The sequence below is a fragment of the Bombus pascuorum genome, chromosome 4 (assembly GCF_905332965.1).
Source record: "Bombus pascuorum chromosome 4, iyBomPasc1.1, whole genome shotgun sequence".
NCBI lineage: Eukaryota > Metazoa > Arthropoda > Insecta > Hymenoptera > Apidae > Bombus > Bombus pascuorum.
In genome coordinates this window covers 2,813,009-2,838,257 of record NC_083491.1, presented here as the reverse complement: position 1 = coordinate 2,838,257, position 25,249 = coordinate 2,813,009, and the positions used below count along the sequence as shown (strand labels likewise).

At 38.3% G+C, this 25,249-nt stretch overlaps 1 protein-coding gene across 7 annotated transcripts in view; it reads right to left on the bottom strand.

Moving 5' to 3' along the window:
• Positions 1 to 7,079: 7,079 nt before the first annotated feature.
• Positions 7,080 to 25,249, bottom strand: part of LOC132906534 (glycogen synthase kinase-3 beta-like) — a 58,376-nt gene continuing 40,206 nt past the window's right edge. For 4 of the 7 annotated variants that reach the window (XM_060958814.1, XM_060958815.1, XM_060958816.1 and 1 more), the window contains 7 exons: positions 15,518 to 15,708; positions 14,520 to 14,603; positions 13,765 to 13,803; positions 12,541 to 12,651; positions 11,879 to 12,116; positions 10,763 to 10,956; positions 7,080 to 8,779 (listed from right to left, as the gene is read on the bottom strand). In XM_060958814.1, the coding sequence (XP_060814797.1) occupies positions 8,408 to 8,779; positions 10,763 to 10,956; positions 11,879 to 12,116; positions 12,541 to 12,651; positions 13,765 to 13,803; positions 14,520 to 14,603; positions 15,518 to 15,708 (1,229 nt within the window). In that variant the 3' untranslated portion in view covers positions 7,080 to 8,407. Of the gene's footprint in view, positions 8,780 to 10,762; positions 10,957 to 11,878; positions 12,117 to 12,540; positions 12,652 to 13,764; positions 13,804 to 14,519; positions 14,604 to 15,517; positions 15,731 to 23,245; positions 24,832 to 25,249 lie in introns of those variants that run through there. The other 3 variants (XM_060958812.1, XM_060958813.1, XM_060958817.1) reach the window with 3 other exon arrangements.

Sequence of the window (25,249 nt, the reverse complement as noted above, 5' to 3'; positions counted from 1 at the left end):
AAAAACGAGATTTCTACAGCTCGCCGAGTCGTTATAGTTCTATTATAGTATCGACGAATGGTTGGTTAGTGCTCACGATGGTTGGCCGACTATAGTCGGCAAGCGAATATAAAAGCGTACAGGCTTGCTGACTATAATCGTCGCGCGCGACAATTCTCGAGATTCGAAGCACGGGAGTATGACTATAGTCAACAAGGTCCTAAATATGCGCTTCACCGCTGACTATACTCAACTTGCAGCTTAAGTAAGCGTATAATGGCGGCCGACTATAATCGGCTTACAGTTAAAAAGTATATAAGTACGCAGGGACCGTCGACTATAGTCGACGAGTTAACTTAGATGAAAGACTTTAATTCCGTACTATAATCGTAAGAGTGAACGGTTGCACTCACCGTGTCGATAACGGATCAGCGACTATAATCGACTTAAGGACTCGAGTCGCACGTGCAAGTCACCGTAGCCGGTACGCGTTCTGTACTTGATACGATAAGATTATAGTCAGCCGAAACAAGCGACCATCATGGTGACTATAAACGACGGCAGCGTAGAAGGTAATCTTAGCCGACGTATAGACCTAGAAGAGCGAACTGTAGTCAACGAGAAGTCTCGCGAGACCTCTGATTACAGTCAACATTCGTCGAAAGCACATCCGCGACTATACTTGGCTCGCAGGCTTAAGTGTACGACTATAGTACATGGCCATACCGGAAGGGGTTAAGCACTCATTTCACAGACGACTGTACGATCTCTGATCGACGGCATTGCACGACTATTATCTTTCCACGCTACGACCGACTGTACGTTTGCACCCGTCCCTCCTCTTCCTCGTCCCACCGTTCTCATCGTACTCACGTCGTTTTCTTCGCGTTTCGTTCTCGTCTTAACACACAGTCTCTACTTTCTATACACCTGTTCGTCGTATTCTTTCGCTAAAATTTCGCCACGTGATCGAATCAAACACAGGAAGTCTTGATAGAGAGCGATACAGTCGGGGAAGAGAATCGCGTAGGACGATCGCCTACGAGTCTTCCGCATGGAACTCGATTCTGGCGCGAATACCACGCGAGAATAATTACCCGATCTCATTCGGAAAATCGAATAACGGCCTTTTCCCGAGTATCGTGGAATTCGGCTATCGTTCGATACGATGGGAAAAGGAAGTAAAGGAAAAGAAAAATTTTACAAGAATAACGCGGACGATCCACGCCAAGGAACGTTTTTCTCCGTGGAAGGTGAGAAACTAATGGTCGATTCTTTCCTGGGCAGGTCAGTAAGGTATATAGATTATACATATTTATAGTATATATACTTCTGAAGAGGATGTCCTATGGTTACATTCCTACAAGCGAGTACTTCAAGCGTATGGATACACGGGAGAAATAAAGGTTTGTACAAAGGGCGATCTCAGAGGGATAAGAACCGCGCGAGAACACGTACGTGTTTCGACTATATCCTTGACTATACATACATCGTAGAAACGAGAGATATTATCGTTACATTGCTACTTATATTGCCACTGCTATTTTTTTTTCTATTCGCGAAAAATATCTCCCTATCTCTCGGAATCGCTGTCCCTAACTGCGAAAATAGTAGCAGTGTCTTTAAATATCGATCGATTGCGATGGTTTTTACTCTCCTCGACTTTTTCCTTCTCGATTCGTCGCTTCTTACCTTTAATGGAGGTAAAACGCGTGGAAGTGGTACGGACAGAATCGCCAGTGTGGTGCAAAAGTAAAAAGCTTATAAAAATTCGATCGTGTGTCGTAAGGTCCGTCTTTAAAATTTTCCACTAAAAAGTCTCGAAGACTCGGCTTCGTCGGTTCACCTTTTCCGCTCGATTGTCGTTAGAAAAGCGTTATGCTAACTCTCGATCGATACCGTTGATTCTTGAACGAGCCCGATAATAGTTTGGATCTTTCAGTTAGGTCACTTTTCCTTAACGAAATTAAATTTTTATTTATTGTATTCAAACCTAATTGTTTCGTAATATCGAACCATGAACAAATCCGAAAAAATTCCGGAATATTCGTCGATATCTCTACTACGGTATAACATTCGTTTGTTAACCGAAACGTCCGAGATCTTGTTGGATGAAAATAAAAATTTAGAGAGAAGAGCTCATCGATCAACAACGCAGTTTATCCACAGAGAGTTCGTTTATATTTCGTATTTTACGCAATAAATGTCATGTAAAATATAGAATAGAAATTAAGATAAAGTGCTTTATAATCAAACCACTCGATCCAAGCTATTATTGGTCACCTATATCCCAATCATACCAATTGAGAGTTAAACGACGTAAAATAGGGACTCGATTTCATCCTTATGTACATGCACGACTGTTCGTGATCGAGGTCGGAAAAGGGATGCGTGCTGATTAAAGTCTTAACTATTTTAGTTCTACTACTACGAATCGGGAGTACGGATAGTGACTCGTTGTCACGCGACTACGCGAGTACGTTTCGAAGATGGACCAGAGAAAGTGGAACGTCTAGAACAGTTGCTATTTAGAATGAAGTACAAGCTCGGGTCTTGCGATAGACTATTTTCTTGTTAGAGCGCGATAGGTACAACTTTGTCGTTTCTTCAAAAATATTACAGAACCGACCAAATATTGGAATTTGGATTTTGGAATCGTGTAAATTAGTTGATCAGCCTCTTAAATTAGTCGCATGTATCGGAAATCGTACGAAAAAATGCTTACTGATAAAAAATACTCGTAAATAGATTCGATGAAACGTTCGAGCTACGATTTATCACGTTTATCAATGAAATTGTTAATAATCGGAAATTATATCGTACAGCTGTTTGCCATTTTAATTCGACTTGTAATTATTTGTAACAAATGAAGATGTTACACGATAAACGTAAGAGACACGTTAGAAAATGAGATTAGTTTCCCAGGATTACAAAGAGTACTGATAACATTGAGCCTATAACACGTGAAGTTTAATACGAAATTTTTATTGCGTCGTTCGTTCAAACTTTACATTCGTGTAGAAACGAAATTACTCGTAAAAAAAGAATACAGTTATTTTTTTTTTTTCGTTTTTTTTTTTTGTTTACGATCCACTCGAACCAATCGAAAACGGAAGCAAATATAATTCGTTTATTTATTGACGAATTTCGTATTAAATTAATCACTATTATAATTTAAAAACATACTTGTCCTTAAAAATATCGTAATAATATATATATACACACATATACATATATACACACGTATATATGTATATATATATATATATATATAGACTCCGCAGCGAAATGAATTTACAGATACAGAGTTTCTTCCCCTCGTTTTGCTTTTAAATCGATTACTCACCACCGTCATAGTTCGTACGATACGAAGAACTAAAACGAAACGGTACGAAATCGGAAATGATCGTAACTAGACTGCAACTTTTATGCAAGCTTGTTCCTTTTTTTTTTTTTTTCGTTGGACACAACTAAAAGAATAAAACTTAAATAGAGATTCGTTTTATCCATTAAAAATTACAACGAGTTTACTACTTTGAATGCTTTATATATTTCGGTATATTATATGCATTCTGTGCATCTCTTTGTATCTTTAAAACTCTGTAGGAATGCATAAAAATCCGCAGTCTAATCGTAACAATAAACTACAATTCATCGCAATTCAAGCGTTTGCTGTTCATCAAGCGTACAATATCGGACATATACAGTGCTTAACTACACTACTTTAGCCACGATCGTTCAAAACGTGCAATTCGAATAGAATTCTCGATTTAACTTTTTTTTGTTTCTCGTGAATAATACGAACGATTAATGGTCCATCTTGGAATTTCCGTGGAATCAGCGGAAAGATAGTAGCTTTTTTTTTTTGCAAATAGAAGTAGCTACCGGAGCATCAGGGATAGCCCATGACGATAATCTCTAATTCCATGTTCAGTGGTTCTCAAAGGAGGTTTCATACATGATCAGATAATCGTTTCTGTTCCACAGAGACACTCGATAAGGATATCATATATTTATGATATTTATGATTCGTCCAAAGCATCGAATCGAACGCAAAATATTTAATTCGTGGCTTTAATTAACGACAGAAAGCCATCGCTAAATCTCGCTCGATCGGTACAGCAGCGATTAAATATACGTATACCTCTTGCGAGTTAACTTCTTTTTTTCTCTTTCTCTCTCGCTCCCTTTTTCTCACGTATATACATATGCACACCACACACGCATACATATATGCATATATATACATCTTAAATTACTTTATTAATTTGTTTTCTTTACACAATTATTACAATTTATTTACTAGGTGATTCGAAACGGTGCGACATGATGATAGTAATAAGAAGACAAAGAAAAGAACAAAAAACTGGTGGTCTCTGTAGTGGTAACGGTGATGAAAATGTCAGGCAAACGACGAATATAGTTGTTCTCGAAGAGTCAATTAATCATTTTTTTTCCCTTTCTCTCCGTCTAAATCGTGTTTCCCTCCATGTCACTCTCATTTACTCCCATTTCTTTCACACTCTCACGCGCATCTTCCATTCAACTCCTCTTTCTCTCTTTACAACAATGCAGCAATATCATTAACTGCTATCGTTAAAAATTAATCTACATATTTATATAGATGTACACACATATACGTAATTCAATCGTATGCACGTATTATATGTATATACCTATACGTATGTATATGTATATTATATACACACACATATATGTAAGTATTTATATATATAGACTTTCAGTATTTTACATGGGCTCTTCCCTCACCAGATGATTTCTCTACATTTTGCAAATGCCTGTGTAATGTATGTTTGCGTGTATGTTTGTAATCGAATAACGCTAGAGTCTCTCGAAAGAGGCAAAAAAAAAAAAAAAAAAAAAAAAAAGAAAAGAAAAGAAAACGAGGCAAAATAAGGAAACGTCGGTGTCCATCCACTAATAATTACACGGAATACAATTCAATTCGCCTAATTTATCGTGGATTTCATCCCTTTGATCATATACGATTCTCATATCGTGATAATCATATCTTCCTTCTTCTCAGACTATGAATTAACTTTCTGCCTTCTCTAACCGGTGGCGAAATAATGTTCGAAGCACGCAAAATCGCAGAACACGAGAAAGACTGGATTAGAACTAAATCGATGAATTTCTTTATTAATCGAATAATCACGACAATTAACCAACAATTTATACTTCAGGTTGTCCATGAATTTTTCACATTCGTCTTTTTTACTTTTCTTTCCTCTTTATCTATTTTTATTTCGTTCTACTTTTCACAGTTAGATTCACGACCATTTTTTCGGTTTCTCGTCGGTCGGGAAGATCAAAATTAATAATCTCCGTTTGAACCTGTTCGGTTGATAATTCTTCCTCTTGTTTTTACGCACGGATATCACGTCTCCTTTTTTTCAAGATGTCGGTCGACAAGGAGAACGAAGATACATCAAGCCAGCTGCTGCCTGAACATATAAATAATTTAAATCTACAATAATTACATATTTCTTCTTTTCAGTCATATATGAAAACTATATCGCATGCTTATGTAATCTGTTCGAGCTCCTTTGAACTGTTCTCGACAGCTATATAGCTTGCCTAATGTTTCTTTCAAGGGATCCGTTGTCTCACGGCGGAAAAATGATGGCTCGATTATTAAGCAAACGCAGAACTAATGGCGCCTATGGAATATCTTTAGCGTACGCTTGGAATTTTTGGTGATCAAAGGTCGAAGTTCATAAATTTTGAAAGAAACCAATCGTTATATAATTATTTAAATAATACAATGTATAATTTTAAACGATAAATGAAGAGGCGACCATTACGTTGGCATATACTTAATACGTATGGATTTATGTACGAGTAAGTGCTGGAAAGATACCACCATTATTAAAAGTGCCACGATCGACACATGTCTGAACATCCTGTTTTTTTCTTTTTCAACGCAAAAACGACAAATTATCCTTCGGTCATCAGAACGCAAAGACTCGTCTTCGTAATTTTCATGATCGTGTATCAAAAATCTCATGTATTTCCCTCCGTTTTCGCGTGTTTAGACTAGAGGAAAAACGAAATCGATAAATTCATCTAACTGTTCAGCTAGCAACGAAGGAAACCGTCCGTGTTAACTGTTTAAAAACGTAATCTACATCATATCAACGTTCATTAAAACTCTGAAACAAATGTCTTAGCATTTCTCTTTCTCTCCCATTCTCACTCGCTTGCTGTCCCTTTCATTCTCTCACTCATACTTCCTCCCACGTTCTCACTCTGCTACCATTCTATTTTCTTTCTTTCTTTCCTTTTCATTTTCTTCTGTTCTTTTGATCAACGTTCGTCTTTTCGCTCTCTCTCTCTCTAAAAGGAAAAAAAAAGAAAGGAACTAAATGATAGTTCGGTATGGACTTTCATCGGCAGCCTCTCTTTTGTGACTTCTTGCGGCGCGATATGATATGTAGAAACGTGCAAAATGGCGGCTAGGTCACGCGCGACATGCCCGGAAAGGTTCAGGGGTTCTTTTCTTTCGTTTCGTTACCATTCCGCAGAATTGAAATTCATCACGCAAAATGCACAAATTTCCTTCGTACACCTCTTCTTTCGTCTTACGACTCTCCAAGACTACCATAGACGAGACAGCGATCTAGATATTAAAAAAGATTCAACGATCTCGATCGAAGAAATTCAGAGGCCTCGTACGACTGCGCTTTCTCTCTCGCGGGCATACAAAGTATGCATGGTGATGCGCACGAAAGGATAATTTCATAATTTGCTTACAAATCTTGTTCTTACTTTTTTATCGTCTGTCGTTCACACGCTGATACAGAAAAAAGAAGAGGACATTCGAAATTTGGTCGAAAATCTAAAGCACTTCGGACATAAGAAAAAACAACTTGTCGTGGTCATTTAAAAAAAAAAAAAAATCGCTCTCTGATGCGCAGAGCTTTGTCGCGTGTGATGAAAAATATCGCTCGGTGAAGCCGAGGGTTCGGTAAGACCAACGACAGAAATATATAATGATAATCGCGCGACGATTAAATCCGTAACAAATAATGTACTCGAGTTAATTCATCCATTAAACAGTATTTCAACATAATTTTCTCCCTTTTTTTCTCTGCTAATCGTACTGGTATACGCAGCATGTCTCACGTCGCGGAAATTCGTCTTACGATAAATAGAGATTGTGCACGCAAATTACTAACGTGTGTGTTTATGTGTGTGTGTTTGGTGTTCAATCGTGACATTCTCCGCGTGAAAATTTCCCTATCAGTTACGACAGCATCGATCGGCGCTTGAATCTTGAACACAATAAGAATATTATCAATGTAACATGCGTGTTCTTTAATACAATATAATGATAAGTGTTGTAATCGTCATTTCCCTTTTTCCAGTTCGTTGTTACGCATTCAAGAGGAAACGTTCGAGTCTCGGTTCCTATCCATACTGTTCTTCGCGAAAGCTGAGAATCTAGCGATTTCTTTCTCCTTGAATCACTAAAATTTGTCGAAGCCCGTGTTAAAAGGCAGATGGCTCTTGTATCTCTTTAATAATCGCGATGATCGTGTATCTGTTTGTTTGTGTGTGTGTGTATGTGTGTGTGTCGAATTATGAGATGACGACGAGGCAAGCAACGTAACGCGCTACTAGACATAGTGTATCGTAATAGATTACACATCGTTTGGTTTTTCTTCAACTAGAAAAAGTTCGCGTTCGTTATTATCTTTTTTTTTTTTTTTTTTTTTTTTGTTGTTTTGTTTCTTTCTTTCTTTGTTTATAGCAATTATCAATTAAAAGAGGTTACGAGCCAGTTCCTATAACATATATATACATTGAATTGAATTGTTTGCTATGCTGTTTTTGGCAATAAGGTGGCAATCAAGCGTTCGCACACGCCACTCAGAATTCGAGGTGTCCTCAGGCGAAATCGTTATAAAGAGGGGAACTATTCATCTTCTTTATTCAATAATCCTATAATATTTCGTCGTTCGTGTTTCAAGCGAACAAAGCTTAAAATACCACACTGGTATCGCCATTTGCATCGAGTTCAAAAAAATTTACAATTGGGGATTCTTTGTGTTATGTGTATGTTATATCGTCTATGGACATCCTCCTCAGAAGAATATCGATCTTCCCTCTATTCTTTTTTTTTTTTTTTTTTTTCGTCCTTGCTATACCGTACTTGAATTTTTTCTTTTTTCGTTTCTTTTAAGGCTAGTTTCTAACACGCGAATTCTTGGCTTTTCCTTTCTTTTTCACTCTCACTCTCGCTCTCTCTCTCTCTCTCTCTCTCTCTCTTTATCGTTATATCTCTCTTTATCTCCTTTTCTCTCATCCTCTCTTCCCCTTTCTCCCTCTCCCTCTCTCTTTCTCATTCTCTCGCCGTGTTTTCTATCATTTGTTGTTTAATTAAACGTTAAAAATAGAAAGCAGCTTAAGCCATGTTCGACTGGCCGGGGTCTGTGTTCTTTGAAGAGGACAGCGTGTTGGTGTTCACGTTATTATCACTAGAGTTACCGCTACTCCCCGCGACCGGTTCCGACTGGCCTCCAGGATTTTCCGAAGTCTGCATGTACTTCGGTTTTAGGATCGAGTTTAGCGACGGTTGAATTCGTAGCTCGTACTCTGTAAAGTTAAACAAAGGGGGAAGCTCTCGCCCATTTGGTAATCGCGTCCCCTGCTCCCGAAGTTCGTCGAAAAACGGATGAGCGCACGCTTCCAACGGTGTGATCCGGCCGGATGGCGTGTACTCCAAAAGTCCAGCGACCAGCTCCATCGCTTCCGGTGGTGTGCGTGCCCTGAACACCTGCAATCATCGTCGTCGTTAGTTTCGATCTGTCCTGGTAACATTTTCGTGGTTAATCTGTGGCTAACAAGGAGAAATCTCGAGATGACCTTGTTTCTCGATGTTAATTTCTGTTACTGCACGAAGGTTCGTTAAGAAAGAAAAAATTATTCCTCGGGACTTGCCCATTTTTTATAGTAGCGAGGATTTTACAGTAGAGGCAAGAAATTTTGTTCGTCTGTTCAGGGTTAAGTATAATATACTCGCTATTAAATTGTGCATGTTCATGCAAATGTATATTTTTATGAAAGATTTATAGCGAAGAAGTGGATGATCAGGAAGTAGCCTTGAATTAAAAAAAAACTTTTCACCTCCACCATAAGAAATCGCATAACAACACAAACTGAATGAGATCCTATACCACAAAGCAATAAAAAACGGCAGCAATACGTTCCGCTTACATGTTCGTTTGAAGTTTCGTATCTGATCAGCGTATATCAGGTGTATTACAATCGATATTAGTAGTGATGAACTGCTTCGGTTTTGATATTTGTTCCCGTATAAAAATTTATCCACCCGAGGGTACTGACCGTTCGGGAGACGAAGTCAGATTCATTCGATATTCGCTGCCTTTTATCTGTTCTCTAATAAAATGTGTTTACTCCAGGAGAATATAATTCGTCCAGAGGAAGATCGTCCGATACATAAAATTAACGATCCATAAAAAGTGACTAAAATCGTATCGATAAGATACTCGGCAGGCACAAAAGCAGTGCGTAAAAGTGAAAGAGACGATAAATTTAGATCTTACAAACAGTAATTTGGTTTCGCAGACGATCTGTTGTCGCTCTTTACAATGTACAAGAGAGAAAGAAACGAAATGAAAAGAAACGAAATGAAAAGAAAAGAAAAAAAAAGAAAAGAATAATTGCATAGCATTTTCAAGTCAGTGAAAAATATTTTTGTTCACCACCAGAACATTAGAGTAAGTGATACACCGAGATTTTGAACAGATCTGTTTCTATTTAAAAAGTTAGTAACGTGGATGATGATGATGATGATGATGATTATGAGATAGAAAAATGGATATTACACATGAGTTCGAGAAAAGATGCACGTCGAGCGATTTGTGATGCGAAGAATCGAAATGAAGGTGGTTTTTTTCAATCGTCGAGGCTCGTCGTCCTCCGTTCGACACAGCGGTAACTGAGCATCGTATCCAGCTTATTTCTTACCGTTTCAGATGCTGAAAATGTTGGTTATACTGGTTAGTAATATCACGGGCCAGAGAGAAAAAAAAGGAATATTTGTCAGCCAGTAAATGATAAAGACACATTGCTTTTTGAACAGGGGACCACTTACTCTAATCTTTTGGTGCTCCGTGGAACACTTTAGTCCACTCATTCGTTGAAGCATAAACTGTAACCACGAGTAACCATGTGTTGATGAATGTGATTAGAGCCGATTTGTTAGTTAGAAGGAACAAGACTGCGGGACAAGACCTTACCCTTCAACGATTCCATCGCTATTCTTTACAATTTTTTTTTCACACAATGTGCTCACAAGAAACCTTATTGATCCAATTATAACGTTTCCCTTACAAAGGGATCGTGCGAAGAGTGTGCACTGATTTAAATATCATGTTTTTCTCTTTTTCTACGCTAGTTTTACATTTGCATAGACATTAAATATTTCAATTTTAAATGAAATATCTTTACTCCTCCGAGATATAATTTCTAACGAAAATAAAATTTGGCAAATTACCGAATATCTATGCAAACGATGTTGTTTCTCGGTAGACCTACTATTCTTATATATTCTGTAAATCATTGAAATCAGAGCACACCAGATCATCTGTTTCCCCCGTTAGTCACGAAACCGCCAAACATGTACGCAGTACGCAGTTACGAAATTAGACCAGCTACGCGAAAAACCGTCTCGACAGTCTAACGTATTGCGCACAAAGAGCGCATAATACAACGAGTAGATCGGATGATAGGCTACCTTTTGCCACGGGTGCGCCTTAATCTGTGGAAATTTGAACTCGGTATAGTTGGGATTCATCTCACGTATCTGGTCGCGTGTAGGTGTGCCGAGCACCTTGATGATCTCGACCAGTTGATCCACGCCACTATCTCCGGGAAATATTGGTTGGCCGAGCAACAATTCTGCTACCACACAACCTGCGCTCCACACATCTGCAAACACGATAAAACTTTTTAATTAGGCATACAAACGAAAGAAGAGAAATAAATCTTTCTATTTTCTGTCCCTCCTTTTTCCTGTATTTTATATTTTATATTTATTTTATATCTATATTTTGTATGCCATATTTCTTTCTAGTTTATCATATTCGTATAAGTAAAGTGCCTTGACGCATTGCCAGCCAATCTTTCAATCTTTAACGTAATAAATAGACTGCGGATGTTTATGCAAATTCATACTTTCATAAGCATGACTAAAAAAACGGAACTTAAATAGAACCGTAAATACTGTTACGGGGTCGATTCTGTTCCTCTTGCATGATTCTTTGTCCATGCTACGTACATTCTATATATATTCTATACAATTCTGCACATACGATGTATTTAGATCCGTACGAGTCGAGGCTACGGAAACGACTGGCTGCTGTCCTTTCTATTTAATCAATATCCCGGATATAGGTAAAGTCGTCTTCTTGATTTTCTGTTGCGATACGCATTGCCTTCAACGTTCCACGCTGCGGCTGTCTGATAGTTTTGACGTTCCACATTGTGACTTTCAAACTTTCAAATATCCAGAATTCTATTATAGCAATCTGCTTTACTTTGGATATTTTGCACGCTTGTACATATCGTGTATAGTCTACGTTTTTACACGCTCCAATATTTTTCAAATTTGGAATGATTTTCGCACGCATCGAACAAGTAAGAGATTTATAAAAATGTACTGAAATACCTTCGAGTACGTAGTTTAAGCTGATAAAATTCGAACGTTCAAAGAAGGTTAAAGAACCTTTTATTTACAATTAACCAAATTAGTATTCAGCTAGGCATATGAAACGGTCTATAGTACATCGTTCAATGAATTAATTTAAATTGAATGATATTAAGAATAAAAATAATACGCAAGTAATCGTACCAATCTTCGTGGTATAATCGATAGCACCAAAGATTAATTCGGGTGCGCGATAATAACGACTACAGATGTAAGACACATTAGGCTCTCCTTTGACCAGATGTTTAGCAGAGCCAAAATCACAGAGCTTCAAGACACCGGATTCTGGGTCCAGCAGTAGATTCTGTGGCTTGATGTCCCTGTGACAGATCCCCAGCGAGTGGATGTATGCCAGAGAGCGGAACAGTTGGTACATGTACAACTGGAAATATATTATAAAAAATGATATTAGTACGTTATGCATGACATTAAAAACGTTGTGATTATAGCGACTGGTGAATCGAATACGAGGAAAGCTTCGGTTAGTCTACAGTTCAATTGCGTCTATCAATAATTATGGATGATTATTGTATGATTATATGTCAGATCGAGTAATTTTGCAATCAATGACACGTCGTTCTGTAGAATGAAACGAGTTCGTATTATACGTACGAGTTGTGGTATATTTATAAGCTTCGGACTTTTACGGTTGATTAAAATAATGATATTTTTGAATTAAAGATGTCTTGGTTGTTTATTTCTCAATAAATTGAGAATTATGCTGTATACTATTTGAAATTATTACGTCATGTATAAAACCTCTTGCGGTAGTAGTTCAACGATTATTATTGTAATTTTCAGCTTACCTTAATGAAATTTATCGGTATGGTTTGCTTGCTTTTGTTATAATGCCGAGCGACTTTATACACAGTTTCAGGTATGTATTCCAACACTAGGTTCAGATAAACCTCGTCCTTCTAAAAGAAATTCGCAAAGTCTTTCGTTAGTACGAATCTACACCATCGACATACGAAGGTGTACCGTTTCAAAAGCACACGCGACTCGAGAGTAAATTCTTTTGCACGACTTTGTTGCTTGTTTCGTCGTAGGAATCGATCAGCATGAATTTTACATGACGATTTACGCGAAGTGCCTTTGAACCGTGCACACGCAACTCCAGAAGATTATTTTCTATAACTAGTCAAGCTGCGTTAGCTACTACAGCTTGAATCAAAAATATAGTCACTCAAGGATACACTCCACTACTCAAAGTTAAGAAAAAACAAGAACAACGATTATAAAGTACCGTGCGAAAGTTTTAGGCCGCCCATCGAACAACTATCTTTTGTGTTTTTTTATTTCTCGATGTGGTTTTAGATTCGTCGTTACTTCTTAAAGCAGGTGTTTAATTCGAGAATTATCGATCATTCGTTTAAAAAGATAATAACAGTATTTCACTGTTTCTTAGATCTCGTCGAATAATTTTTTAACAATAATCGAAATTTATTTTGTACTATTCGATATTTTGTTTTCAGTATTTCAAATAAATCACATTTTCCATTTCCTCCGTTCTGATCGATAGCTCATCTTAAATCTATCTAAACACGCGTTTTATAACATCTAGGCAATAACTGAACACAATTTTTTAATTTCCTAATATCCCCTAAATATTTCCTAAAAATATGATTGATAAATATAACGATAAATAAAACTCGCTATCACAGATGGCCTAAAACATTTGCATCGTACCGCATCTCTATATAAAATCAGTCTATTTAGAAAAAATAAAATTCCAGAAATAATTGACACTGTGCAACACACGTGGAACCAAACTATGATTCGTAGGGGTGAGGGTAGAGTTTCCAATATGATTGGTGATGGGGCTGGCGGCCTTGAGCAACGAAGTTCTTTGACTCAGGCTATAGACTTCGTATTTAGTGTTCTACGATGTTCGCGGCTGACACATAACAACAAAAACGTGTTATCGTTTTTTTGTCGTTAATCTGTCTACGTGTAAGCGGAACTGCCTAAATTCTCTCAAAAAAAGGACCTCTCCGTCAAAACTACTGGGTACTCTCTTGTTCACTTACGTCCACATGAAAAACTGGATTAGTTGCGTTTAAGATGTTCTACAAAATAACACAACAACGTCGCATGCATTAAACTAACAATGAATACTTGGCGTTTTGTATCATTGTGTATCATTCGAGAGAAATCAGAAGTATCGCTCTACTGCGTTTAATTCCAAAAGTATTCGAACAGTAGCAAACTACGGTTCAAAAATCAATTAAATTTGTTTCTTTTTTCTCAAAATGCTCGACAAAATTACACGTAATTATTAAATCAAAGGATTGTTTGATCCCATGATAGGTAATGTTTAAAAAATTTTTGAAGAGGATAAAAAATCTCGTTTAGCTTCGAGGATCGATCGTCTGAAAAGACAATTTTAGTAACACGGGATCGAATTTTAAAACTGCTTCCCTGTAAAAAAGAAAGATACAAAATACGACATCATATTCTTCCTTTGCACTCCTCAATTCTTTCACAATTAACTCAGATATATCATTGTACGGTTAAATTTTGTTACTATCCAAATACTTTTAGGGAATATCTGTATATCGTGAGTATAATTGAAGAAAAAGAAGAAAAAAAAAAGAGAGAGAGAAAGAATCAAGGGAAATAATCTGCGTGACGCAAGAAACGTTTGAATAAAAAAAATTGTGTGAAAAGAAAAATCCACTTTCTTGTGGAGCAGATCGTACGTCCAATAATAATTGCTTCAACGTTCAAAATTTCAATCGAGTGTACGGAATTATCGTTAAAAAGAATCATAATAAATAGTTACCTTATCGCCACTGGAGTAGAAGAAGTATTTCAGTTTTACAATGTTGCAGTGCTCGAGACGCCGCATGATTTGTAACTCCCTGTTCTATAAATAAAAGGAAGGGAAAATCTGATTAATTCACGTAGTTCCTCGTTCGTGTTTACTTCGTCGCGACGACGGTGTTTCCCTTATCTTCGATTAGAATCGTTGTTAAGCACGTTTGTTGTTACATTCGCGAGATTTAATACGGAGATTGAGGTCGTGGATTATCGTTTCTCAAACATTGCAATCTCGCAAAATATAAATCTAATTTTATCGATACGTAAATACGAGGATATTATTCGGTCGTCTCAGATCGGACGAATTAAACAATTCCATCGAACAATAATAATTTATCTTTACTCGTACAATTTCCTTCCTTTTCGTTTATATCTCTACGACTATCGATCGAAGATAAAAACTATAGAAAGATACAGCAGAATTTGTAAACGCGTTGCAGGATTAAAAAATGAGAATTTACTTTTAAGTATAGGCTTGTCTTCGCAGACCCTCTGTTTCCGAATCGGAGCTACCTCGAATCGACGAATTACTATAATACGCGTTGGCAAATGGTCTCTAGCTTTCATAGAGTCTATATATTTCCAATAGGCAGAAAAAGAATCTGTTCGTTCTATCCAGACCTTCGTCCGTTCCCTGCACTATAATTTCTGCTAATTTCTTACTGTAGAAAAATACAAATTGGTCAATCCGATCGTTAAATCCAGGTACGAACGACGGCTAGTTTCTATCGGTCGAATTTCAATTTCAAGTTGAATATTATTTTGTAATTGCAAGTCGTAGTCAGAAACATCGGAGGATCTGCGAATTTATTTTTTATTAATTTTAATAACATATATATATATAATAATTTTATTAATTCAACGGTTAATATGCGTTTAGTTTGTCGTATTGGTTGGAGGTTAAAGGCGTATTGAAATTATTGAGAAATTAGTTATCGAAGAATTTCGTGTTTCTCTTACCTTAAATCGTTTGTCTTGGAGAACTTTTTTGATGGCGACCAGTTCTTCCGTGTCACATAGTTTCGCTAGGTATACAACGCCGAAGCTGCCGTTACCGATTACTTTAGTGTCTGTATAGGAGATCTCTTGGGGACGATCTGGACCAGCACCAGGTGTAGCCACCACGGTTGTGACTTTGTTGCCATCTCTATCTGCATTATACATCACACCGCCCATAGAAACAATCGAAAACCAGAATGGTAAAGTACAAGTAGAAAGAAAGAAGGTATAGTAACGATTTGGAGTCGTATAGAAAAAAGAAAAAGAAAAATAAAGGAAAGCTGAAATAGTAAATTGATTCAAGCAATGGACTCATGCTCGGTGTTATCATTTTTGAAGGTTTTGTTATTCAAAGAACTTTATGAAACAGGTATGATCGTTTAACACGTTCACTGCTACGAAAGTTCACGCGAGACTGATCGTACGAGGAAATTAATCGAACGATTTAAAATCCGTAAACAATTTTATTGCAGGATTGAGATTTTCAATATTTTGATCTACGTGACGGTAACGTTACGAAGTATCAAGTGCGTTATAAAATGGTTAAAGAATTTTATTTTTTAATAAACGTATGTATCTACGTTCAAAAGTATAAGAATCATCGATGAATTTTTAATAAAATAAATAATCCATTATGAAACGACAATTATTTCATGAAATTCATATTCAACTTTGATCACGTGAGTTTAGAAAAAATACTTTTTCAAAGGAGTATCACCATATTTTTCCAACATATTTTCGAAAGCTAAACTATGCGTCATGTGGGAATGAACAATAAGCAAAATTCACAGTCAATGAACTTCAAACAGAAGTCAACGTGTTAATACTTAGAAGACTAGATGTATTGAGTTGGCAACTAAGTGATTGCGGATTTTGCCATGAGGTGGTACTGACAAAATCCGCGATCATTCAGTTGCCAACCCAATATAATAGGTGTAGCTAGAAGATGGAAGAAAATTTATAGAAAGATGAAGTAGATTGAATGATGAAAGCGATACAGTTACGATTTATTCGACTATAATTTAAGCACGAAATAGAAATATTTCAACTACAGCGATAACGATTAATGTAAACTATGAATTCGTCGGAATCTTATCAATTGAAATCATCGTCGTTTTGTTTCGTTGCTCTTATTTCCGAGTTAATCAGCGTAAACAATATAAAATCCTACTTAAAAAAGAAATTCTAGAACCCTGTTCCACTATTCCCATTGTATCGATTTTCGATGCATCGTTTTCGAATCGAACAACATCCTGCGCGGCCTCAAACTTGAAAACGATTTCGGGGAGCATCAACACGGGGTCAGACACGAAAGAATGTACAACGCAACATCGAAGGAGTCGCAGCACACAGTCGAAATAGCCGCGACGTCGTGAAAATAGCGCGACGATCCGAAATAGCGCGATCGTCCATTCGGTTTTATTGCGGAAAAGTCAGGATCGAAAACGACTGTTCCCTGTTCGAAGACGAAACAATCATGCCGAGAATTTTCGAGCTTTATCCTCGTCGTTAACCATTCGTTACGTTTGTAATGCCCAACCATAGAGCTGTTTCGTTCGACGAATAACAATTGAAGCAATGTTCGTTGAAAACAGCAGAGTCGTTGCATATAGAAAAAAAAAAAAAACCTTGAGCTGAGATCCAAAATATTTACTCTCTACTTTGACGATAGACGATGAAAAGCATTCGACGATGAATCTGGAGATATCGAGATCATTAAAAATTTACTGTATTATTTTTCGTACAGTTCTATCGAGGAACGTAATAAGAAAAGATTTGAAAGTCTGCATAAAACACAACGTTATAAAGGCAACGTTAAATTTGCAATAAAATCGGACGATACGATCGTCGGTGATCGGATGGTATGATCGAATTCGTCTTGTTGTTCTTTTTATCTATCTATTTGTTTCATCGAAAGATTATTTAACCTTGAGATCTTGAGAAATATTGCAAGATCTTCGATAGAAAACGAGGTTATCGTAGAAGCTTTTAGTTCATAAGATGATAAAAAAAGGCTATTAAAAGAAGCGTAATGTTTTGTAACTCGAAGGAAGTTCGCGTCCAGCTAACGAAGAAGAACAGAGATCAGTGAAATCACTGCTTCCTCTTGCTTTATATCCACCAAGGTCGTACAATCATCTAGAATTAGAGGGGAGATGTATGAAAATTAGTGTTTATCATAGAAATTCTCTAGCGTTCTTACCGCGAGATCTCCCTCTACATTCCTATACTGGTTGCAAAATCTGCAAGCTTTCATCCAAAAGCTTAATTCCAAAAGTATTCGAACAGTAGCAAACTACGGTTCAAAAATCAATTAAATTTGTTTCTTTTTTCTCAAAATGCTCGACAAAATTACACAATTACACGTTATTCCCCTACATTTTTTTAAGAAGAAACCTACCGACGAATTGTGCAAAAATATTTATAGTCAAAAAAGGATGGCTACATCTTAGAAACGTGAGGGTAACGAGATTGTATAGCGATGCGCGAGCTCTTGCAATCTTAATCCTTTGTACGTGAAAGCCAAAGAGAAGAAGAGAAATCTATAACCTCTAACTAGTCGCTTGTCAATACGTTAATATTGTTAGTCGATAAATAATTATGCGACAGAGCGCCAAAGTTCTTGAACCGCGCAGAGTTAATCAATCTTCGAGCTAATCTATTCGATTCTGGAGAACTTCAAATTATTACTTTAACTTCGAAAAGATCGCTCTGTCATAGGATTACCTTCGAATCTAAAGGTTACCATTGATGGACCAACGAACGGTAATCGATGAAAATAAACACCCTTTACCCTTGTCCTGCTTAACACCCAGAAGAAAGGAAAACTAAAACGCTGTTACGGTTTACGTTCTTAGACGGTTCGCGATTCTATTCTATTGCTCGATAGCAGCAGGCGCGTGAGAGGTATAACCTTGATAAGATGCGACGTAGGATAATGCGAGGGCCGCGTTTACAGACCGGTTTTCTCATTGAACCGTGGCTGAAAATAACCACGCGCGCATAATTCAAGCGTTGTAACGAGACCGGGTCCGAAAACTCGCGCGACCGTACCGGAAACCCGGTTGATGTCTCGCGATCGCGTTTATCGTCGTCGGATGAATCGAAACGGGCGCAGCCAACGATGACATGCCACGTGGACAACGATTTACTTCTTGACATTTCGCCAACATCTTTCCCTTCGGTTAACCTTTTCCTCTTCCGTATCGTCACCTCTTTCCCTCTTCACGCAGAGTATTTCCAAGTTTCGATGCAGAGTAACGCGAACCGGCGGACAACTGGGCGCATTTCTGATTTGTTTCTTAACAGTTTGCGCACAGTTTCAAGGCGAATAGGACGCCGGTCGACTATCGTTGCAGAAATTTCAGGTTGAACGATTTTGGTAATTTCCTAGGGAATGCGAGGCGTACGAGGTTGTAGAGGAAATGGTGACCTTTGGAATATCGTTAGGTTGATGCATAGAAAGCGTTGGCTTCCTGCATTAATCGTTAATCTGTAGTTTCGTTAAAATATGTACATATATGGTGTCTTTAATCGAAGAAATTAATCGCATTATTCCAAATTTACAAGAACTATCTTGAATTCTAAGAATCTTGAAACGAAACTGTTGGTTTTCTTTTTCAAATAATTTATAGATCGAAGATTATTTGAGCGGAATATATAGCATGTCCCCGACTTTCTCCAAATGTATTAGGTTGTCCGAAAAAATGTCTGTCTTTCGCAAACGTATTTTTTACAACGATGCACGTTCGTACAAACGTGAAAGCAAGTCTGTAAAATGTCGCGGTGTTTATCTCGACAGAACAAAATGGATCGTACGTAATTCGACGAAATAATATAAAACAAGAAACGATTTATTTATTGTGCGTCTATTATTTCCTCATAAAATGAAAGAAACTTTTCGGACAACCTGATACAATGGAAAGCATCTACTGTCCCAATTTCTAAGAAGTAATACACAAAAAAGAAAAAAAAAAGACAATTCCACTAAAATAAACATATTCCAAATTCTATACGCTTTATATCAAATTTTTGTTTTTCTCGAATGTTTATATCGGACCTACGATGGCCGAAAATATCTCAAATACCATGATTTAAAATATAGTTAAAGTATCCAGAAGCTGATGCAAGATTAGTCGCGTCGACAGAATTTTAAAGGCCTTGAGACAGATATATTCTGACCTTGGTTCTAACGAAACGTATCTCCGAAGTTCGCAAAACAGTAACGGTTATTTCGAAGTGGGATCAAACTCCTAATTAGACTGTGAAGTTCCATCTCGCGAACGAGTTGATCGAAAAGTGCCAAGTAGAGGTGCGAAACATTACTAACGCTCGAAAATAGCGACAGCTCGTACATCAAGATCCTGATCTGCATCATTCAGCAGCTGTCCGCGCAGTTGCACAAAAATCCCGCTCCAACGTTTCGCGCGAATCGAACTTGGAAGATATTACGCGAAAGAATAACAAAGAACTGAACGATAATATGCGTTTAGAAGTAAAACCTTTGGACTTGGAATTATGAGAACCATGCAAGGGTTAGAATTTTCGGATCTTTTGACAATTAAATTAGAACGCTGCATGTATAACAGAAATTGGAACTAATATGGAATTAGTTAGGTTTTAATATCGTTAAATATTATATAAAGTATAGTTATAGTTATATACAATTTCTAAATAATAATAACAACAATACACCTGTTTCTAATAAGTATATTATAATACGTTACTTTTAAATCGTATGTTTTAATTTTTATACTCGGCTCTACGAACTATGTGCAAGTATCAGCAATGTATTTGAATTTTTTCGGGGATATAGTTCTCTGAAATAGTTGGGCAATTACTATTCCCTAGTTTTTATTGGAGGATCCTTAGGGACACGCGGGAGACGAGAGAAGTGGGTCAACCGGCAACGATCTCTGGCAAAAGTGCCGCTTGGATCGGAGCCGGCTAAATCCAGCGTGCGACAAAAAGTGCAACCCAAGGATCCGGATGCACGTCAGCCTCCCTTTTACCGCGTTACGCGCGCATCAGAGGATTCACGACCTTTTTCCTGGCCGTATCGCACGGGACTGGCAAGCGTGTGACATTTTGCGGCCAACCAGACGATGCACAGCCTTTGGCTCAACGGTGCATCGTCTAAAGCGATTGCAGGATCATGGGGTAGAATAATCGCGTTTTCTTTGACACGCAGATTTGCGCTGATGAACCGAGTTCGCGCTGGTCGGTGTTACGAATCGAAAAAAAGCTCGCGGGAAGTAATTATCAACTCTCGACTATATACTATACTATATACTATATACTATACGACAAAGATAATCTCACGACAAATTTGCCGACGTATCTCGATCTATTTGCGTTGAAATTTTTCTCAGATTCGTTCGAAGCATTTTCAGTGAAAAATTTTTCCGAGTACCGTTTCGAACTTTATCGTTTTCTTTGAAACGAAAGATCGTAGGCTTATTTTGTATCTAAAAATTTCACACCTATTTATCGAATTAACGAGTTTCAAAGTAGCAACTTGAATATTTCGATATTTTCGTTCCATGAAACACCAACATCGGTGCGATATTGGCGCGTCAAGGTGTTAAAATTGCACTTTATTCGCAGGTTTCGATCTCTTATCGCATGAAATCTCAGAAGCAACGTCGACGAAATTTGCCATCTTGCAAAATCGAATTTGCACACGAAACACACATTTCACGCGACTTTAGATCTGCATCGGTGCTTATCCGCTACTTATAAGCGACGTTAGGCAACGCTTTCGCAACAAGTATTGTCTCCTTCGTTTTGCATCGAAGGTGATACTATGCACTTGGATCGATCGAATAATTCGCAGCGCGTTCTATCGATTGTACAAGTATTTCAAGGGTTATAGAAAACATCATCGATGCAGAAAGTCTCGATTTTAAAGCAAAGCTTGTCAGTTATCCTCGCGTGAGAGGATGTTTCATATATGATACGTTATTCAACGCAAGGGATGCGTGTGGTTTTGTTCTTCTGATGTTATTCTACGTCGTTGAACGTTAGATATTACGTTCTATAGTTTTATACAAAGAAAAAGCTTGTGACGGAATTAAATATTCAACAACAGGAAGAAATTTCAATTTTGCAAAGGTTGAGAACCTCTGGTAAGCGAACGAAGAAGAAAAGGATTGATCGGGTGCATACATCGAGCATCCCGGCAAGCAAAAAATCTCTTTACCATTTTTGTTTCACCTTTTCTTCTTTTTTCTTTTTCCTTTTTTGCCCCTTTTTCTTTGCCACAACGTGTCAAGCCGACGTAGATAGCTTTTGATGTATGAAAAAATAATTCCCGTGGGTCGATGTGTGTAACTAAAATAAATAGGAATAACAAGGGATAAATGTCAGTGGGTCGGTGTATTACTTCTCGTCGAACAGTTCTTCTTTCTTTACTCGTCTGTCTTGTGTTTCTAACCTTTCCCGCTCAAATGGCAGATGGCTTTTTAAAAAAGTGACTAGATATTTTGTTTAATAAACAAATTCATAAGCGTCATCGCGTTGAAGCTTTTTACGTCATCTTCGTCTCAGTCATTATAATTTTCCCGATAAAATCGAGATTCGAAGATTAACGGCTAAGAAATCTTTGGAAGAATTGGGATTCGGCATTTAACGAAGCGAAAGATTATTGCAAAAATGACAAGCTGCTAAATACGAGTTATTATAATTTCCCTTCTCTAGAAAATACTTTGCAGTAAGACGAAAAATACTGCATAGCACTTGAAATTTCAAAATGTCAATTTTGCGATATATTTATGAATTAATCGGAAGAAATAGAAGATGGAACTCAAGGTTGTTAAGATGCATCTCGTTCCATCGAAAGTCAGAAATAACACAACTCGTCTCGAGGCGACTGACATGTTTGAAAAGCAAGAATAATCCAGTGTTGAATAATTTATCGATAATGTCTGGGTTCATTATACTTTAAAATATTCCGAGTACAGTGTACACGCCGAGATTAAAAAGCAGTCAAACTTGGTAGAAACAGCGAATATATATTACGCCTACGGATCGTCAAAGTCAATGATCGATAATGATTTCAAGGCTAATTAGCGAATTTTAATAATTCAGATAAAATTGAGGCCACTCCAACGTTTAGAACAGCTGCTAAAGAGCACTCTAATTCGAAAACTCTCTTCTACTTTCCAATTGCAATAACCAAAGTATCCAAAGATGTTTCAACCAGAAACTTTAAATTTGACAATTTTTGGTCGTTTTTATACGACGAAAAATCCACCGACGACCAGGCAGGAAGACGATGTAATTACAATTTTCAAATTTCGAACTTCCAACAAGAGTTCGTATAAGAACTTTTGTCGCAAATGTAATAGCTTTTGCATAAACGAAATCTCGAGTCGAACTGTTACTATCGTCCCCGATTTCCTCTATTTTCAGTGGAATAAAAGATCTGCTACTATCGCTGCGCCAACGTTTTCAATCTGTTCTACTTAGAAATATCGAACCTCGAGGAGCGAATTTCCTTTTATCAATGTTTATAAAGAAATTCGAAAAAAGGAGCTGTGAAAGGGAACTTTGAGAAACATCTTCTCAAAAGCGGGAAACTTGGACGCGAAATATTATTTCGCGATTCTCGCGCGACTATGCGCTAACAAAACCGAGCCAAACTGCCAGAACAACGATCATCCTCCGACCTCCAGACGGGCAACTTACGTTTCCTGTTCTTCAGCCGGCGCAGGAACTTGCAGAACTTTTTGTACGCTGTGTTCGCCTCCTTGCTGCTCAGTTCCATCGCGCTCTTCGCCCTTTCATGCTTCTGCTGTCCAGACGGACAGAATTTCGGATAACGCCAATGCTGGCACGGTTCTGACCAGTCTAACGTGGCAGCTGGCGCCATTACACTTTACAAAATTCACTTAAAAAAATCCACCGAAAAAGAAAGAACACTCGAGCGTGTGGATTTTTTCCTGGTGAAAAATACTCTGGTTTACCGCTTCGTTTTCGATAAATATCTCGGTGCGACAGAAGCTTGACGCATCTAGTCTATAGTCATACAGTTTACAAATATTCCGAGAGTCTGAGACTACTTGGAAGGTCACCAGCAACTAATATTAACAACGTGTCAAGGTGCACAGCGTGGGTCATCGTAACTATGCCAAATAAGCGATTTTCCACGGTGATCTCACTGCCTGTCTTTATCATGCTTCCGACAAGAAGCTGGCCAAACCAGGTAATTCGGGGCGACTCACACGATCGCCATTCAACGCACGGGAATGCCGCGTTGAAACGCACGAGCCTACACACCGGGTCGTACACGAATTCCCGCGTGCCACGAATCGCCAATAACTCCGCGATCTAGCTTACGTGTCGTGATCACGCGATCATTGTTCGTTTTCCGTCCGAGCCGATTTGCGAGACAGGAGGACAAGGTTCAAGACCGACCACCGACTCCAACGATTCGATCGGACGACGTAACATCGATCGGTGTGCACGAACGACAGATTGCTTCCACCGATGACACGTATCCTTTGGAATGCTCAGCGAGTCTCCTTTGGACACTTTGCAACGTGCAGATGTTGTAGCTTGTTTCGAGATGAGGTTCCCTTTTGAAGAGTTTCCAAGACTCGGATTTTGTCTCACCGAGCGCTCGGCGATCTTTGGCAATTTTAGGAGATTTATTTCGGCAGAGTCGTTGCTGGAAGACTCGAGGAGATTCGTTGGCACGTATATCGTTATGATAGTTCAGGTTGAGCATCGATCATCTCGCTTGCTACGAGCTACCAAGTTACGCTGAGATGCGATTTCTGCTTGTCGAGTGATCAGTCTATTTCGCCGACTTTGGGTCGGTTCTAACCGCTTGCTATCACCAAATAATACTCACGGAGGATAAAAACGAATCACAGCGCGTGTGAATCTTTGGTCGAACGTATAACGTGTGAATCAACTTGAAGATTCCTCTTATCGAATCTTCTTAGTGGAGATCTTAATCAAACGGTCCTCTTCCTCTTTGGCAACGTAGAACTTTCAAACCGCACGATCGGATCACAAGTCACAAACTTTCCTCCAACACTTTCGGCTAATATCGTATTTCGGTAGAGGTAGGAGACAACGGGGTGAGAATGGCGCGGTTAATCGCAGTGCGTTCTCGGCTTGACGAAACGGACTGGCTTTACGTGCCGAGATCGCGCGACGATCCGAGACCTGGCCGATTTGTATCGCTGCGTATCGCTCGCGTTCCACGTAGCCAGCTCGCCAGAAACGTTCTCGTTCCACGGCGTCTCGGCACGCGACTAAGCCGAACGCGTCGCCAATCGCCATTACCCGCGGAAGAATCAGCTTCCCGGAGGGGGGGAGGAAGACGCCGAGCGTCGCGGAGGGGGGAGCGAGCGTTGTACAGCGTATAACAGATACAAGCCGCGAGAGCTAGCGATAAACGGTGCCTGGTCGCTTTTCGACTTTCCTCGCTGCTCTTTCAACGCTACCGTACAATTTCTTATTATTTTAGGGTGAATTTAGGTTGAGCGTTGTCTCTTCAGCCGTGTCTATACCGAATATTGGCTTTTAGCTTGAGTGATGCACTTTGGATCGAAATTAGGTCGAGTATCGTCTCTTTGACGGCTAACGTAAAATTCTCTGTCTTTTAAGCTAGATTCCTTCTTTTAGGTTAATGTATTTTTCTACATTAATTCGTTGAGATCGAGTTCCAACGAGTCTAAC